General features: G+C 42.5%; 2 protein-coding genes across 2 annotated transcripts in view; both read right to left on the bottom strand.

The window, feature by feature from the left end:
• Positions 1 to 7,728, bottom strand: part of CHCHD6 (coiled-coil-helix-coiled-coil-helix domain containing 6) — a 222,723-nt gene extending 214,995 nt beyond the window's left edge. Inside the window, exons 1-2 of the mRNA XM_066616190.1 lie at positions 7,578 to 7,728; positions 1,527 to 1,644 (exon numbers count right to left, since the gene is read on the bottom strand). Coding sequence (XP_066472287.1) covers positions 1,527 to 1,644; positions 7,578 to 7,661 — 202 coding nt within the window. The 5' untranslated portion in view covers positions 7,662 to 7,728. The remainder of the gene's footprint in view (positions 1 to 1,526; positions 1,645 to 7,577) is intronic.
• Positions 7,729 to 12,647: 4,919 nt separating this feature from the next.
• TPRA1 (transmembrane protein adipocyte associated 1) overlaps positions 12,648 to 19,592 on the bottom strand; it is a 31,211-nt gene continuing 24,266 nt past the window's right edge. The window contains exons 10-11 of the mRNA XM_066615211.1: positions 18,068 to 18,148; positions 12,648 to 15,981 (exon numbers count right to left, since the gene is read on the bottom strand). Coding sequence (XP_066471308.1) covers positions 15,747 to 15,981; positions 18,068 to 18,148 — 316 coding nt within the window. The 3' untranslated portion in view covers positions 12,648 to 15,746. The remainder of the gene's footprint in view (positions 15,982 to 18,067; positions 18,149 to 19,592) is intronic.

The raw sequence follows: 19,592 nt of genomic DNA, 5'->3' as shown, positions 1-19,592 counted from the left end.
TATTACAAAGCACAAAAAACCTGACGAGAGACACCAGCAAGCAAAGCCAACCAGCTCATTTTGAACAATGTTTTGTTAATCATGGAGCATAAGTTCCTGGCAGTACGGAGCCAAATCCACTAACCCACAAATCATTCTGGATCCCTTAAAACAAAAAGATTAAGGATCCTGAAGGGACAACTGAGAAATGAGCCAAAAATGCACATTTGGGTACTACAGAGAAAATCAAGAACCAGCTGACTTAGGTAAGTAAACTACTCGTGGGAGACCACTCTCTGCAACAACCCATTAAGCAGAGAATGAAAGAACTCCATCAGAATTCCCCCACTTCACTGGCAACATCTGGAATTGGTTCATGAACTTCTGAACATCAAAGGCTATATACTACATGCCCAAGGTACATTCCCTAAGCACTAAGAAAAGGTAACTTACATCTTCTCTTCTAAAACGCCACCAGCTATAAATAATACACTGTACCGTGACCACAGCTTTCCCCTAAAGGTTGTAACACAGTCTTGTTTCAAGCAAACACAAAGCAGGTACTTTTGATGTTCTATGAAGATTACGGAAAGATGTTCAGACAAGGTAATCAGTAGGCTTAAACTTTTTCCAGTGCAGGAGCCACTTTCAAATTATTTCACTATATATGTCTGGCTGTCTGCTTCTCTCTACCTTTTTCTTCACTTCCTCCAACTTTGTCTTTACTGTACATTTCTACTTTACCTTTCCTCCCCGTTATAAAAAAAGAAAAAAAAAAACCAGAAGTATACTCTAAACCAGGGCTGCCCAAACTCTGGCCCGGGGGCCACTTGCGGCCCTCGTGGCCTCTCAATGCGGCCCTCAGGGAGCCCCCAGTCTCCAATGAGCCTCTGGCCCTCCGGAAATTTGCTGAAGCCTGCACTGGCCCAATGCAACTTCTCTCAGCGTGAGGGCGACTGTTTGACCTCTCATGTGAGCTGTGGGATGAGAGCTCCCTCCACTGCTTGCTCTTTCACATCTGTGATGCAGCAGCAAAGGAAAGGCCAGCCTTCCTTTGTGCAAGGCCTTTTATAGGCAATGAGCTATTGCAAGACCTTCATTCATTCATATAAGTTCATCTTTAATATATTCATTTATGTAAACATATGTAAATTTATTCAAATTTTCAATGTAAATTAATTCTTTTTTTTCCCCAGCCCCTGACACAGTGTCAGAGAGCTGATGTGGCCCTCCTGCCAAAAACTTTGGACACCCCTGCTCTAAACCAGTGTTTCTCATACATTTATAAATGTTAAAAATTGTCCTGCTTGATGATGTCACTTCCGGTCATGACATCACTTCAGGCATGTCCTGACAGATTCTCATTCCAAAAAGTGGGTCCTGGTGCTAAATGTGTGAGAACCACTGCACTAATGGAATTGGTTTCCTAAGAAGGCCTGCACCTTGATGAAAGACTAGTTTTCTGCAAACAGGGCTTCCAGCCATCTGTCATTGGTCTGATGACTGTAAAAACTCTACACAGCACAAGTGGCAGATGCACATAATACCTGTACATGACTTAGATTTCTCTTCTGCAGCGTGTGACAAAGATGGAGGTGGCGGTGATCGCTGGTCCCTTCTAGGATGGCCAGGTTCCTTCATTCGGTTTACTACATCTTCAGAAAGCTTATGCAAATAAAGAGGAAAGAGGTAGAATTTCAGTGGGCACATCTTAAAATTAGGATTTATTTCACTGGCACAAGATCAAGGAGAGAAAGTGGGCCGGGAGGATGCTTCCAGAGAGGATAGGATCCAGCACACACCATCACCACCAGATCCACCTCCTCCAGCAGCCTCCCTGCCCCATTCCTCCCCCTCCCTGCCTAGTTTTGCCCCTTCCTACCCCTGTTCTGCCCTCCCACCTCCCCTGCTAGTTTACCTAGTGGGTTTACCTAGTGGGTGGCCAGTTGTCTGGTGACAGACACGGGAAGGCTCAGGCCTTCCTGATGGCCTTCTGGAAGCACATTACTTGGCACACTGCTGGAGCACACTTTATGGCTGCTTTTCAGCAACTAGTACTGGCAGAATGCTAGCTCCCCCTGTGAAGAGCCCATACGAATGGGCAGTCATTTCAACATCTCTAGGGCATTGTTGAAAAGCTAAGGTTATCACCCAAGTGTTTTCCAAGGGAGCGGGGGGAAGACCTGTTTTAAAATATGTATAAGAAAATATTGTTGAAGAAATGTTTAGAATTCTAGCACACCTAATTCCTAAGGCTCTGAGAATACAAACATTTAAAGAAAATAAAATTGGTAAGACAAGGATAAGTCGCTGATGGTTTTTAAAAAAAATTAATTTTATACTAAGAGATCCTAAACTTATGGCTGTAGGTTGCCCAGGCCTTCTCAGACAAAAAATAAGAATTTGTTTGGCAGGCCTTCCACTCCCCACCAATCATGGTTCTCTACAAAATAATTCCAGACATTTCAACTAAAAGTTCTACACTCTCGTAAAATTGAAAATTACATATTTCTGTTAATAAAATGTGTTAGCTCTTCATAGGTTTAAATTAGATCCAAATGCCTCTATAAATTATGAAACACTTTTTTAAAAAGTAACACATTAATTGGAAAACTAATTTTTTAGTGTTAATAATGAAAAAATGCTCTTAGCTAGGATTAGCCTTGACTTTCTCACATTCAGGAGTCAGACTATACATTAGACACCAATGTGAGTACTGAAACCCTAACAGAAGCTATGGAAAAGCAGTTTGAGGAAGTGCTGATTTGGACAGAAAGATGGAAGAGGGGACAGCTTAACCCTTGTCCTGCCTGTAGTCTCTGAGCTACAACTACTAGCAGATGGAGCAGTGGCAAAAGAAAAGTCGGGGGGAGGGAGTTTAGCACACTCTGGTCACATTCTTACTCAAAATTTTTCATTTCTTCAGAAGTAATGGCGATCAGAATCTTAATTCTCATGTTTGCATCTAACCTGTAGTTTGACCCTCAAAGACAATTTAGGCCCAAATCCTAACCAATTTTCCAGCACTGGCATAGCTGTGCCAACGTGACATGTGCTGCATTCTGCCGTTGGGTGGTACTCATGGAGGTCTCCCCAAAGTAAGGGAATGTTTATTCCCTTACCTCGGAGCTGCATTGCCCTTATGTTGGTGCTGGAAAATGGGTTAGGACTGTGCCCTTGGTCTTCCAACTTAATCCATTTTAGGTGTACACATTTGGTCCCTGTTGCATATATGCAATGCTGAGCAGAAATGGCTTAAGATATGATCAATTGCTCCACAATGCATGCTTACATATCTGAGGATCTTACTAGGCAGCAAGTATTTTCCTGAAGTCTATTACTTTAATTAGGCAGTGGCTTCCTCACGAAAGTTGATGATAATAACCTGAACAGCTCTACAGTGGGGGGGGGGGGATATATACTCTTGCTGCTGGGACACAAGTCCAGTTACCCATAGGTACCATGTCCCTAGAAACATTATTTTGCACATACGTGCAATGACATATGTACTACTTAGTTCCCTGGCTGGGGCTAATTATGGCTACACAGTGGGAAATAACTAGCCCAGTTCACTGCAAGACTCATCTGCAGCGTTTAGGGTCAACAGTCCAACTGCTTCATCAAGGCTTCACCACCACCACCACCTGATAGGCTGCACCTGATAGCCCTGATAACAATACAGACCTAAATGGAACAAACTCAGTACAGGGCAGCTTCTTAAGTTATTTCTAGGTGCTATAGCTCTGTGGTAGTGCACCTGCTTTGTACAAAGATAGTCCCAGGGTCAGTCCCTGGCAGCTCCAACAGAAAGATCTCAGATAGTATCATACAAAGTCCTTTCCAGTTCTGCTAACAGTGCAGTCCTAAACATGTGTACTCAGAAGTAAGTCCCATTGGGTTCTGTGGGGTTGATCCCAGGAAAGTGTGTTTAGGATTTCAGCCTATGCCAGGTAGGCCAGTGGCCTGATTCAGTAAAAGGCAGCTTTGGATGAATGTATATAATACACAAGGGTGTCCAATCTAAAATCCACAGTCAAGGGAATATAGCTGTATAAAATGTTATTAAAGTTTTTGACTAACAAGTAAATGTACACAACACATATCCTTCTCTGGTCTGTCACTGCATTTATTTCCCTCCCCTTCCTCTGTTGTCTCCCTGTGTGTCTTTTAGACTGCGAGCCTTTGGGACAGGGATCTGTCTATTTTCACTCTTTGTAAAGTGCTGTGTGTATAGATGGCACCATATCAACAACAATAATGATAATTCTTTTACAACAAACTGTTTATTCAAAAGTGAGTTTCACCGAGTTCAATGAGACTTACTCCCAGGTATACGTGCAAAGGATTGCAGCCTTATTTTTCTTTTGCCTGTACTATTTGATCTACTATTGTTTGGTCGCCATGCCAGAGGTACTTGCAGCATGAGAACTGCTCAAACTATACATCTTTTACTCAAGTCACATACCATGCACAGGGATCCAAATGGGCTTTCAAAAATTCCCCTTTGCTAGGATATTTGTGCTGAATGCAGAGGGGCACTAGTCAATCACAACTGATACCAATAATTTACTGTACTTTTACAAATGCTCCTGTAGTTGAAATTGTCACCTTCGCAGTAATCAACAGTTTGCCATTCAGAGTTTGTCATTTGGAACAAGGCTGCTCTTTACAAAGTAAAACTAATGTGTCATTATCTCACATTTGTATACTGCTGTTCAGGAGGCAAAGTATTTGAGGTTTTGTAAGATGAAAATTTGGGGAAAACATTAGCTTGCAATATTTTCAGACCTACTCCTTTGACACTAGCAGCTTCGGATCTTCCGACACAATCAACTTCTTGCATTTGTTACGACTTCATCATGCATAGCCTAGGTTTCTTTCCTCAAGATGGCACTTCTGGTGGTGGAGAAAGGTACTGTGCCCCCCAGTAGAAGTGCAATCTTTCGTTTTCTCAGGATAACATATGCATTGCTATTATATATATGCACTACATGTAGAACATAATTACACCAGTGTCAACAACATCCAGGGAAGTCTCTCTCTCTCTCTCGTTCCATGTTCCATTATTTGAGAAAAAGCAAGGCTACTCCTACTGGTCCACCATTTCATATACAGTACCTTCAGTTTTATTAGCAACATGAAAGAATGCACTCCATTTCCTTGACTGCCTTCTGAAACTAATGGATAATGTTGTAATTATAGGAATTTGGTTATAATTATATAATTATGTTGTACTTATTTTTCAATTTTTATACTGCTCTTCCTCTAAAGAGCTCAGGGTGGTGTACACAGCTGCTCCCCTCCTGTTGTCCTCACAACAACCCTGTGAGGTAGGTGAGGCTGAGAGAAAGTGACTGGCCCAAGGTCACCTAGGAAGCTTTGTGGCTGAGGCGGGATTCGAACCTGGTTCTTCCAGGTCTAAATTCACCTACACCATCCTATTCTACTTCAACAATTAACATGAAGTATGTAGCCAGGGAACAAAATCATTCTCAGATTCTCTCTCACATCCATGAAATGGAGACATTAGAAGGCTTTTTACGTCACAAAAGTAAACTCATATTACTGAGAAGTCAATATAAGTTATTCTAGTTGGGGCTTCCAACCTTAGGCTGCAATCACAGAATCACAGAGTTGGAAAGGACCTACAAGGTCATCTAGTCCAACCCCTTACTTGTAGCAGGAAATCCTCCTAAAGCAGCAATTTTCAACCTTTTTTATCTCATGACACACTGAAAAGGTGCTAAAATTGTCAAGGCACACCATCAATTTTTTTAGCATTGACAAGGCACACCATGCTGCTGGTAGGGGGCAAAAATCCCCCAACTGCCCTACTAATAAATGACCATCCCCAAAGTCCCACAGCACACCTGCAGACCATCCATGGCACATCAGTGTGCCATGGCAAAGTGACTGAAAATCGCTGTCCTTGAACATCTCCAGCAGGTGCTTATCAAGCCTCTGCTGGAAGATCTCCAGTGAGTTAGAATCCACCACCTCCCTCTGCAATTTGTTCCACTGCCAAACCACCCTTACTGTCAGGGATTTCTTCTTAATGGCCAATTGGAATCTCTTCTCTTACAATTTGAACCCATTCGCTCTAGTTGTACTTTCAGAGGTGGTTGAGAACAAATCTGTCCCTTCTTCCATATGACAGCTCTTCAGGTATTTGAAGAGAGCTATCATATCGCCTCTCAGCCTTCTCTTCTCCAGGTTGAACATACCACGTCCCCTTAACCTTATAGGGCTTGTTCTCCAGCTCTCTGATCATCCTCATTGCTCTTCTCTGAACTAATTGTGTCAAGCCCTGAAGCTATTCAAATAGCTGCTTTGCCCTGCAAAGAGCTCAGCTCCTGCAGTTTGTAAGCTTGTGTAAAAACAGAGAGATGAAATATCTGAGCATCTTTTTTTCTGGTTATTATTAGTTGTAAATAAAAAATAATATTTCTTTCTATATCTCTTTTTTTAAGTCTCGTAAACCTAGGCAGGACCTGATAGAGTGTCATTTTAAAAAGTGGGTCCCAGTGCTTAAATGTTTGGGAACCACTGTTCAGTTCTGTTTGCTAAACGTCCCTGCTTGGTGTCATTCGCAAATTTGATGAGGCCCCCTTGCATCCCTTCATCCAAGTCACTGATGAAGATATGCAATCCTATTGCAGCCTTAAGGCTACACGGTTAATGAATATACAGGGTGAACCAAAAGTAGGTGGACAGTAGGTGGAATAGGGTTTGTGTTAGGGTTATACTATAACGATGGTGTTCGTTATAACTATGGCATTTGTGTTATATTATATTTTATAACTAAATTTATTTAAATTTAATATTTTTTTCTTTTCAGATAGTTCAGCTAATCCATAATGGCAAATAATTTAAATACTGATGCAAGAAAACGTTATCATTTACTGTCCACCTAACTTTTGGCTCACCCTGTACTTCGCAAAACTTAAAAGAGCTTTAGAAACATTAGAATTTACAACCGGAGCAGAAATATTTACAAATATTTAGAATTTACAAACTGAGCAGAAATGGGGAACGGGGTGGGAGGGTAGGGAGAGAACCAGACCAGCCCAGTTCATCTCCTGCTGTACCACTTTGCATGGTCTAATAAAGCTTGGGCATCAAGTCCCTCCACAACCCACAAAAAACTTATTTTGGGGGGCTTTGTGCACCTTAAAGAACAAGAGATCTATCATCACATTAAACTTATTGTGTTAAAAAGGCTTTGAGAGTTATTTTAAGGGGGGCCTAAGGGACTCTGGGAATGAGGTGGAAGCCTTTTTGGCTAACCTGCCCCCACCACACATATCACAGCCCTAAAGGCAGTGTAGTCTCACCCCAGGGTCTATGGATAGTAAGGACTACCCACCCTAGGGTAGTCCTTACTGCACCCATCCCCTTGATCCCACAGTCCTCTGCACCCAGACACACCTCCTAGCACCCCTCAAAGCCAGGGCCACTCACCCTTCTGCAGGTATTCCCCCCCCCTTGCTGCAGCCTCTCCCAGCCCTGGACCCCTCAAGTCCACTCCAGCCTTCCTGCCCCACCACACCAGCCCCCTGTCCCCCCTGCCCAGCAGCTCCCCACCAGCCCCTACTCACCCTGATGCCCTGCAACACGCGCACTCGGTCCTGCTCATCCAGCTCGAAGGAGACCTTCCTGTTGCTGCTCCCATTGCCTCCCATAGCACCCCCAGGGGATGTGTGTCCCACCTGGGATGCACCAAGATACACACAGCCCACGTGCCCGCCTTCCCCAGCACCTGCCAACAAACCGGCGTCCGGTTGGCTGCCGCCGAGGCAGCGTCCAATCGCGCTGCGTAATGTTGGGAGTCCGCCGTGAGGCACGCTGGGAACTGTAGTCTTCCTGGCATGGGCTCTTCTGTCAAGGATGCAGGTCACCAGCTAGGTGGGGACCAGTTCCAAAAGGGTCAGGGCTGATGAGGGGATGGTGGCAGCTCCAGCTTGTCCTACCTACTGCTCTGAGGATAAGTCTCAGCTAGGAATAGGGGCCTTTTGGAGTTGTCTGGTGGCATCACTACTCACAAACCCAGCAGAAGAGTTCATTCAGTGTGCAAGGCAGGGATTTTGGGGGGAGAGGACTGATGCTGTCCAAGGCTGATTTTTGGTGGGTAATGGAAAGATCAGATAACTAATTGCATGAAGGCCTGAGACTATGGAAAAAGTAGACACTGTAGCTGCTCCTTATCCTGCAAAGAGCACAGCTCCTGCAGTTTGCAAGGTAACTGCGAACTGCCCTGCAAGGAGCTGAACTCCTGCAGTTTGCAAGCGTGTGTAAACAGAGAGGAAGTTGGAGGGTCTTTTTCTGGTTATTATTACTTATAAATCTTTCTTTCTAAACCTCCTTTTTAAAAGTCTGGTAAACCTAGGTGGGTTCCAATAGAGTGTCATTTTAAAAAGTGGTGCCAAAAAGTTTGGGAACCACTGCCATTGTATGTTAACAGAAGAAACAAATGTTTATGAGAATTTACAAATTGAGCAGAAATGGGGAAAGGGGGAGAACCAGATCAGCCTATGCCAGTGTTTCTCAATGTTTGTCTCCCCCGTACCACTCTGCATGGTCCACCTATTAGAAGTACCACTGGTGATGTCTTTGCCTGTTACTTCCAGATTAGGAGGACAGGTGCAGGTCAGATGGGAAGCCTTTTTTGAGTGCATGAAAAGTGCACGCTGGATCTCTGCTTGCCAAGCCTCCCACTGCTGCTTGTCACAGTGCATTGCTGGTCTCGCTGCCAGGTGGAGGGGGTCTGGGGGGTCTCACAAGTACCACCGGACACCACCTTAAGTACCACCAGTGACACTTGCACCATTGGTTGAAAAAATACTGGCCTCTGTGCCTCTATACTGTAGCAAGCATGAACTGGCGAAGAACAAGGGAAAGAAAATAGGTTATTTGATTCTGTACCATGTTTTATTTATTAAATTCATATCCCACCTTGGAATGTTAAGTTTCAAGGTGTCAGCCTACAGCCACTAAATTACAGCCACTAGAACGTTCTTAATTATGAAGGTTGTTCAAAGTCTACAACACTGTGTTGTAGTTTATGGAAGCAACAATAGGTTTCCACATAAATACCTCAGGTTTTCTCCTCCAATGGTGGGGATCATTATTTTTGTGCTTGCCGAAGCATTTGGTATTTTATGCAATAAATTGGGATGTCTCTTTAGTTTTTCCCACTGAAAATGAGAAGCCATAACTGGAGCCATAAAGGTTGGCATTTGTAGAATTAGCTATAGATGCTTTGTGTTGAAAAAAAAAACCTGGAGAAGGAAACATGCCTGTTACAGACAAAATAACTACAATTGCTTGTCACATTGTACGGAAGAGAAGGGGGGGTCTAGCATCATACTTAAAAAGTGACCCTTTCTGCTTCCTTTTTCCTAGCATTTATATTGCACTTACGAAAGCATAAAATATAAGCATTTTTGAAAGTTTGCTAGGTGCTTCAGAACCACAAATATTTTGTTATACTATAATGAAGGCTACCCGCCTCCTATGCAAAATAGTAGAATACTTGTTATCTGTTTAAAAACATGAAACAGCTAATTGTAGGTTTAGGGAGGTTTTTTTATTATTTATAAAGGAACTTTGGCATACATTACCATAGCAACCACATTAGAAAAACTCCCAGTGTTTATGAAACATGAAAAGCATAATCAAATAAAAATTATTTCAATTCATTTTTTTTTTAAAGCCTGTCCATGCCAGCCCGAGGTGAATTACCGCAGACACTCGCCCATAAGTCGACCCCACAGATAAGTCAAGGACAAGTTTTAAGCCAACAATCATGGAATTTTCTATGACTCTGGGATAAGTTGGGGGTTAAACTTAGGGGGGTGTCTGACTATAGTTTTGTCTGATTTTACCCAAGGCCAGATCCTGAAAAATAACCCACCACTAATTGTTACCTAGGAACTGTAGTCTCTAATTTATTAAAAACACAGTAAAAGATCATAAGATACATTTTTATTTTTTTTTTAAATTCTGGTCTTCACCACCTTTTTGTAAACACTTTCAGAGTAAGTGCACTGTAAACTACATACCAGTGGTTCCCAACCTGGTATTCACGTACTCCCAGGGACACTCAACAGGACCTTTAGGGGTACTTGAAAAAGAATGGAATAATGGCAGAAAAAGGTAGGCCGTGCTCCAGAATGCACGGCCTGGAAGGGAGGTAGCTTGTTGGCTGTGAAAGCGCCACCAATAGCTAGTTTTTGGTCAATTCATGTATGAACCAGTGATTGAAAACCAGCACAGTAAAAAAGCTGAAACGTAATATGGAAAGTGATCAATCACCCAGAATTTCTCAGCACACCTCTGGTGCAAACAGTGCAAAAGCAGAGACTTCTGTTCTTCAAACAGATATAAAGAGAAAACATGTGATGAATACATGAAGTCTGGGCTTTCATATGGAGGAGATGAGGGCTTGTCTTACTAATTACAAACATTTTGCTAATAGGAAGGGTACAATTTATGGAAATGGCCTCCCAAGGGATATGCGAGTGAAAAAGGTTGAACCATGAATCAAATCCACCTTTAAGGTGTCCGGTGTGTTAAGCCAGAAGCTCTACATACAGCATTCGAGTATAACACATAACTGGGAGTGTGCAATTCAATTCACAGCAGAGAGATGCAGCTGCATATATTTGCAGCCCTTTTTACTCAGAAGTAGACCCACTGCTTTCCATGGGTGTTATTCTGAAGTAATGGTGCACTGAATTGTAGCCTGGGAAGGAGGGTCCCATCCTGGTGTTTCAAAGAACAGACCTGCTTTGCAAGCATTTGCCAAGCAGAACCAGAACCAGGCTGCAGCAGAAGGAAGGAGATTAAAAGGTTAACTTTGGCTGGAATTTCCCAGTTGCTGTAGAAATGATCTCGGCCCTGCCTGCCTGGTGCCTGCCTGCTGCTTGAGAAACTTGGCACCTGCCTGCCTGCCTGAGAAAGGAAACTGTTCAGAGTTGAAAGGCTGTGCCCTCTGATCGAAGTGAGAATTGGAGCTTGATTACTTGGCAAAAATTTCATATATGGTAAATAAGTGATTTAAAATACCAATAAAAAAGTTTAATTGAAATTGTTGCCCTTTTAAAAATTCATATATTTCCGAACAAGAAAGCTAGTTAATGTAACAAGTTGTGTTTTTTTTTTTTTTTTTTTTTGGGGGGGGGGGGGGTTCTTTACATTAACTAGTACAGGTAAAATGGTCCATATGAGTTTTCTAGAATAGAATGCTATCTGCTTGGAGACATGGGCACAATTCTGAAATTAATTTATGTCAGGCTCTCTCTTTACAAAAGCAAAACCAAATAAGAAATCACGTTAAGAATGAAACTAGGATTCAAACTATCATGAAATTAGTTCTAGGGATCCAATGGAACATTAGGATCCCACAATCAAGACAGCCATAGGAAAAAAAACCCATGTTGCACAGCAAACTACTTTTGAATTGAAGGGGAGTTTCAAAAGCAGTTTCTTATGTCAAGAAATTAGCATATGCTGTCCAAAGATAAATCATGTATTAACAAGTATACATGGGAGCAGAATACCAAGGTACATTTTTCAGGGGTGGGTTGTTCCTGCAAGTGAGCCACCTGACCAGAAATGCAAGACTGGAATACATTATTGACATTCCTTCTAACTCATACTCAATTACTCACTATATGTATAATCAGTTGTATTAGGTTGCCTAATATTGGTTGCCTATCACTCAATTTGTGTGGCACAACATTGTTTTTCCTGGGAACTGGATTTCATAGTTTTGAGAATGTGAATTTATAAAATTGCAGAGGACGACCCCCCCAAAAACTTTTTTTTTTTTGACACGGATGTTTGGGTGAATTTAGGATATTTCTGGGTAGCTGAATCCAAAAACTGCAGCAGTTTTGTCTGATTTGCCTCTAGTTTTGGGTGTATAGCATAGCCAACTTATATGCTGATTCAAGCTGCTTCTTCCTCAGGAAGCTGCTTGAAGCAGAATACAGTGATGCCTCGCAAGACGAATGCCTCGCGCAACGAAAAACTCGCAAGACAAAAGCGTTTCGTGATTTTTTTGGTGACTCGCAAGACGAATTTTTCTATGGCCGTGCTTCGCAAGACGAATTTTTTTGCATTTTTTTTGTTTTGGTTTGTTTTAAATCGCGCTTCGCAAGACGAAATTTTCGCAATACGAAACGACTCGCGGAACGAATTAATTTCATCTTGCGAGGCATCACTGTATATACCCAAGAATAGGCCTAACTTTTAGGCTTAGTCATTCATTCATTCACAAATTTATTCCCCACTTTATCAGAATGTGAAACCAGATCAGAGTGAAACATCTGGACTGTTGTGATTCTTGAAAGATAGAACCTTCTTTCAATTGTAAAAATCCCTACGGGGATTTAATCAACCTGTCTATGTAAACCGCCTTGAATAAAGTCTGAGGAGAAATCTGACGACCAAGAAAGGCGGTATATAAATACCTGTATTATTATTATTATCTCCCTAATGGGCATTGAAAGCAACTTGTGTTTATTAAGAACACTTATACGCCCCCCTCCCTCTTTCCAATTTAACACTAAACTACCCAAGACAGGATTATGGAGGAAACCATGGGCTCAAGGTGAGTTGTATACATAGTTGTACACAAAGTTTCTATCATGAGACAAGGGATATTTCCTTTTATGTCAAAGTTCATTTATTTTACAGACAAAAATATACATTATTTTTAATCTCCTCCCAACATCACATGGTACACGTAGCGTGTCACTCATACATACACACAAACATTTGTCTGCTCATGAATTGGACTAGGTGATGTCATTGGAGGCATTATTTATATACACATAAGAGTCACAATACTTAAAAGAAGTAATCCCTTCACTTAGTGCAGATAACTCCTCAACAGCAGAAGACAATTCGGCCTGTACAGAGGAAACACTTAGATCTCAGGGATTAAGGGGTGGAAAGGTAATTCTATCATGGAAGAACTAGCTCCAATGATTGATCAGCATTTGATATAGCAAAGAGTGGCCCAAATTCAGATTCATTCCAAGTCACTTCCCTGAAGTAAACCATCTTCATATTCAGGATTCTTTGCATTTCTCCAAATTGATGGAATAGATGAATAAAACCCTGGCTGGTAGCATTTGAGCTGCAGTCTTATGCAGAGTTACTTGGGAGTAGGACCCATTGAGCAAAGTGGAACTTCTCTATAACACTGGCTAAAATTGGTCCATTTATCACCACCATGAAAAGGAGCATCTATGATTCCATTTGAGAAAAAATAATTTTTAAAATATATTTTTAATAAGACAGCATTAGTGCCACCAAGCATCGTGTCCTGTAGCTAGTGATCATTGCCTCAACTCTGTCTTTCACAGAACACAGAGAGGTTAAGGTGCTACATAAGGACTATCTTACAAACAGGCTGTACAATGACGACATCACCATACAGATCTCACAGCTGTCCCATGTGAACTTTTATTATCTGGGGCATTGAATGACAGAGTGTGTGCAAGTGTAAGAGGGACAAAGGGTCTACCAGTCCATCCTTGCCTAGCACCCCAAAAAAGCCTAAGCCATGCAGTGCATGAGGCACCTCACCACAGAGGTGAACAATATTGGTAGCAGCAGCCAAGTCTGAATGAATGATTGTGGTATTAAAGTCTAACATTTGGGGGGGGGCTAATTTGGGCAGGAGCAAAACTAAAGGAAAAGTTCTGATTTCCACCACAGTAATTCAGTCAACTTGCATTAACCATTCAGTTAAACATAACATTTTAAAAATGTATTTTTTAAAGTCTCAAAATGAACATCAAAGTGCCTTTTTGCCTTTTAAATCCAGTGTGGCTTGGGAAGCAGAAATCATATGTAGTGGAACCTTCAGATTAGAAGGAAGAATTGACACTCACTAACAAGGAAAGTAGGGGAGTTGGCCCAACTTGCCTTTCAATTCTAAATATGCTTTTCTTCAAAAGTACATCCCACTGATTTCAAAGGGGTTGTTATCCAAGCATGTGTGCTTATAGAACCACTACACAAGTCATCAGCATCTAGCACACTGGATGCTAAATGAACGTCAAAAATAGTAATAATAGCAGCAGCAAAAAAGAAACCTCTGTGTATTTCTCTAGTCATCTTGTTTTCTCTGCCTTTATCTGAGATTTAAATTAAGCTGAACTCACCACCCCTTGCTCCCTAGCCAGCCTCACTTCAAACAAATGTACCTGCACTATGCACAGGGGTAAATGTTTAAATGTTCTTTCCCACATCTGCATCCTTCCCTTACCGTACTTAATGAGTGACAGAACAGGATGTACTTAAAAGCAGGTTCTTGCCTGTCCTCACCTTTCTCATTCTCCGTCTCCTATCTACAAGTGAACCCATTGTTCATATTAGACCTTTCTGCTACCAAGAGCACCCCTATCCTTATGACTTTACTGATTCTTATGACTTTCACTTTACTGATCTCACTGACAAACCTCCTAAGTTCCTCAAGATCAGTTATCACCACTGTGATAGATAGGAGAAAGTCAGCCGTTTGGTGCTGTGAGCTACTGAAAAGGCAGTCAGATTTGACCAAAGTATGCAAGACTCTGTGGTATAGAAGAGATGGATGAATTCCATGCTACCTGATCTGAAAGCTGTACTGGAGAGTGTGATCAGCCTAAAGTTCAAGGCACAGAGTGCAACAGCTGTACCCATCCAACAGCCTGCCTCAGACAAGACATCCAAGTCACTGCAACCTTGTATTCCACTTTGGTGCCATCTGAAGCATCGCTCACCATCTCTCACACTCTGGCTACCAGCATATTTCCCATTGGTCTTATTTTTTGAAATGCTTCATAGAACTACCCGCTTGAATAACTTCTTCCATCTCTAATTCCACCTGCTCTAGAATTCTGCTAGCGACATGTAACAGCTCACCAGTGGGCTGTGTTTATCCTTAAAACTCAGTCCTACTTCAGTGTCAGGAACCCGCAGCTGCATGTCAACCAGTCACAATAGTTTGGCTGTACAGAACAAGTCCCACCATTCCCTGCCGGCTACTTTTCCTCCTTCTCTTACAATAGCCAGGATATATATTATAATATATATACATACACACAAGATACAGATACACACATGCACATTTGCTACCAGTTTCCCTGTTAAGGAATTCTGGGAACACTCAGCCAATCATTCTTCAGTGCTCTTTCCATCAAAAGCACCCATAATTTTCCCCACAACTGTCACCAATTTGCAGCTGCTCAAGTTCTAAGGAACAGTCCAATTTTCCCTAAGCACATTTTTTTTCCAGGCAACATTATTGCTGGGAGCTTAGGCTTGCTGGGAACATGAATGTCCAGGAATGAATTTCCTAAAACCTAAATGGAATGCCAATAACGCATCCAACCTTATGTACCAGTTACTACAAATATGCCCTTACAGAGTACTCACAACTCCATAGTTGCATGTGTGTTTTATCACCAACAAAAGGTTGCAATCATGTCCAACCACAAGTGTTTGGAATGTTCAAGAACACAAAAATTCAGCCTTTATAGAGTTTTCAAATAAAGCCGGTCTGGGTTGTTCTCTCATGAAGATTAAGAGCTGTCCTTCCAGGAAGAGCACAGTTACTGATTTAATGTTCCACGTAGGATTTTAATGTTTTGCTTTAAATCTTGAGGGGGAAAAAAGACAACACACTAAAGAATTCCAAAAGGGAATCTGTGATGGAGCTGTGGGATCTAGGAGAGATGCATTCTTCAAAAAGGGGAACCAGGTTCGCATTAGGCATTGATGGCTTTCCAACGGTCACTGTCAATGCTGTTTATGCTGCCCACGTGATAGGGAATGGAAGCAATGTCATCCAGGTATGCAGTAGTGTCAATCTGGGTGCTGGAGTAGAAGCTGGAATCCACACCTTCTTTTTTGGCCACACCATAGGCATGTGGGAGGTGCACATCTACATCGTCAGGCTCATCCACCTGGCATTTGTAGGAGAAGAGTATCTTCGGCTCAGACCTGGAATCATTAAAAAGACAGAATTTTAAAGGAAGTACTATACTGGACAGCGCACTGCCCTGAGCACAAGAGTCAGTTCTCAGTAAAGAAGGAGATTCCACCAGAACTGAGCAGTCACTTCCTGGAAGAAAAAGTGGTCAGCGACACTGTTCTTTTACTCCAGGTCACAACCAAAAAGAGAAATCTAAATGTGGACCAAGATATGTAATTATCTATTTGCTCATTGTGTTGAAAGCTTTTGCCTTTCATTTGTCATCTTCTCATGCCCCACTTTGTTTTACTGAAAATACTTGGATTAAGAATTAACCTCTTACAGCCCAATCCTACCAAAATCCCCATGTGGTGATGCAGAGGCACCAGTGCAGCTATCACTGTACCTCAAACAGGATTTTCGGCTGTTAGAGATTTCCTCTGGGTATGAGGCCATTTGTTCCCTTGCTCAGGGTTAAGCCCCAGCAGCCACTGTGGGGCAACTTGGATCTGTGCCAGCAATATTGCTGGCACAAATCCACATTGATTCACGAAGCCGGATCAGGCCTGGGAAGGGTTCAGGATTCAGCAAGCACCATTGCCAGTGCCACCAAACCTACTCCCTCCTAGTCCAATCCCACCCCACAGCCATGACAAAGACATTTACAATGTTTAAATACAAAGCAGTATTTACATAGGAAGAAGGGTTTAGGGAGCAGACTTTGAAAGCAAAAGGGTATACAGTTGAGGGTAGCTGTTCTTCTGGTAAGCAGTTTTCTGTGTTCTTGACTAGGTACTATACGGTGCTCAGTCAAAACACAGTGGGCCCTGGAATCCCCCTGCCCTCATCCCAAGCTGACTTGGATACTGGCTTTGCAAAACGCACAGCACATAACTTATCACATGCAAGCCAGAGGAGAAAATGGACTGAAGCATCTCACAAGTCTGGCTGCTGGCACTGAAATCATTACTGCAGCCCCCTACAGTTTAAAAAAAAATATCAGAATTATTTGCAGCAAGTATTCTTAGGATCAGTATTTCCCCCATGTGGCCACACAGTGGCACTCTCGGCTCAGTAATTAGACCGCTAGAACAGACATTTCTGAAAACTGAAGTGTTTACTTTTCAGAGGGAGGGAATTCCTGAGGGTTCTGAAATTTGTTCTCCTGAAAATCTAACCTCCGCTTAAAACCCAAGCGCAAAAAGAAAGAAAAAAAAACCCTACCTGTCTTAATGCAATCCTGGCCTCTACAGCATCTCACATTAATCATTTTGTCACTAATACAAGGATGGTGGGGGAGACTATCAGCAGTTCAGAATTTAATGAGGCTTTGCACAGACATTAAGAGTCTAATCTTTCTGGATCCCTGCGATGAAATTAAATGCCATCGCCATTTCACTGCTGGAGTAAAAGAATCACTAAGGGCACAATCCTAATGTGTGCTGGAAATAGGCAGGCCAGTGGGCCTGCGTTGCATCCAGTACAAGTTTGGGGCTGTCTGAAGCTTGGCCCAAGGCAAGTGGAAACTTTTCCCCTTACTCCATGTCACACTGCAGCAGCCCCAATGGGTCTACTTGGATTTGCACCACCTGATGAGGGCCACCCGGGAACGGAGGCCACCCTGCAACAGGGCTAGAATCCAGCATAACTGCCGGATCCTGGCCCTGTTTCCTGCTCCCCGCCTGCCCACCCACAGTCCCACCCACTGCCTTACTGCACCCTGCCCTGAGCTTGACAGATACAACTCACCTTTTCCCCAGGGCCCATGTCAACAAGGGGAGGCCAGCACACATCTGTGGGCTGACCTATCTCCCCTCAGAGTGGGTCAAAACTGCTTTACAGCCAGTGCAAGGGACTTGTGTTGGCTCAAGGGCTGATTAGGATTGGGCCCTGAACATATTTTTTAAGAAGCGCCCAGAGGGAATGGGTGAAGGAGTTCAGACCTGGGCTCTTTGACAGACCCATGCCGAACTCTCCTTCTGGTAATGTGAAGGAGGAACCTGCTTTCTACATGCCTGTTTGTACCTTACTCCATACCATATTATAGGTCCATTGAACGTATTCAATTCTGACGATTCTGCTAACAAGCATGATTTTAAAAGCTGTCCCACTCACCCAAAGAAGCTTTTCAGGAACGCCACATAGATCAGAGGGGCAAAGAAGCTGAAATAGAGGAAAGTGGTGGCATCGACACAGCTGTGAAGAGACAAGGGACGAGAGAGCCATTTACAAACTGATCGCAGAGCCCTGGTACATCTTTTTTCTGATGCAACTCATACAACTATGTACAGTATCCGCAAAGAGGTTTCGTTTCACCAGAGAGGCACCAGCAGGGAAAGGAGGTTAGCAAAGCAGTGTTTTCACAGCGAACCAATAGATTCTCTCAGTGCAAAGGAAGGGATTTCTTTCCTCAACTGCTTAGAACAGTGTTTCTCAAACTGTAGGTCGGGACCCATAGGTGGGTCCCCATTCATTTCAATATTTTATTTGTAATATATTAGACTTGATGCTCCCATGGTATGTGACTGCATTTGGGGAAATGTGACAGATCTGTACTTTGAACAGGCTATTCTGTAATGCTTTTAACAATTAGAGTCAATGGGACTTACTCCTGGGTAAGTGTGGGTAGGATTATAGCCTAAAATAGTTAAAAATTTCCCTGCTTGATGATGTCACTTCCAGTCATGACACAATTCTGGTGGGTCCTGACAGATTCTCATTCTAAAAAGTGGATCCCGGTGTTAAAAGTGAGAACTACTGGCTTAGAAGCCTTCAGGCATCTAAAGACAAAACAAACGCTTTCAGAACCTTGGCATGCTTCACCACAAAAAGGATCTTTCCATATGATACTTATTACATCGCATTAGCTATTGAGCGCACCTCTAGATATTCCATGCCTCGTAAGATTAAAGAGGATAATATTTCATTAAAAGTCAAACACTCGGTCCTGACTTTTTGCATATGGAGGGCAAGCAAAGGCAGACATTCAGGTGAGCAATCTGAGAATTGCTTGTCTTAGGAAGAAAATTTCCTGCCTTTCCCTATTTATCTTCCAAAGCTGTTTACTATTTTTGAATATCTAAGGGCTTTACTTCTATCAGGGGCCACCAAACCCCAGCCTGCAGGCCACATCCAGCCCTCCAAATGATTTTATCCAGTCAGTGGGGTTCCCACTGGGGCTAAAAATAGCTCCAGAGATGCACCTCTGGGTATATACCGCATTCAGCCACTAAAGGTGCTGAATGCAATGGAAAAATTATTCCATTACATTGCATTACATCCAGCACCTCTATTGGTTAAATGAGGTATATGGCATATTTCTCATTCAGCCACTACAGGTGCTAACATAATGCAGTGTAATATAATAATTTCTTTCTATTCCATTCAGCACCACTAGTGGCTGAATGAAATATATACTGATGCTGGGAAACCTGGAATATAAAAGTTAATGTCTACATTAAACTTATACAGAGCAGAGACAAAAAAGTTATGATTTGCGTCACAGGTTGCTTGATCATTTTCAAAACCTTTTCCTCCCTCTTCTTGTGTGGGACAGTTTTGTCCTCTGCTCCCCTCCTCCTTCCACCTCCACTCACTTATTGTATTCAATCAAACTCTCAGCACTTCAGTTTTCCATGTA

This window comes from Tiliqua scincoides, chromosome 2 (genome assembly GCF_035046505.1).
Source record: "Tiliqua scincoides isolate rTilSci1 chromosome 2, rTilSci1.hap2, whole genome shotgun sequence".
Lineage (NCBI taxonomy): Eukaryota > Metazoa > Chordata > Lepidosauria > Squamata > Scincidae > Tiliqua > Tiliqua scincoides.
Note: the sequence above shows the minus strand (reverse complement) of the source record. Positions and strands in the feature narration are given on the sequence as shown.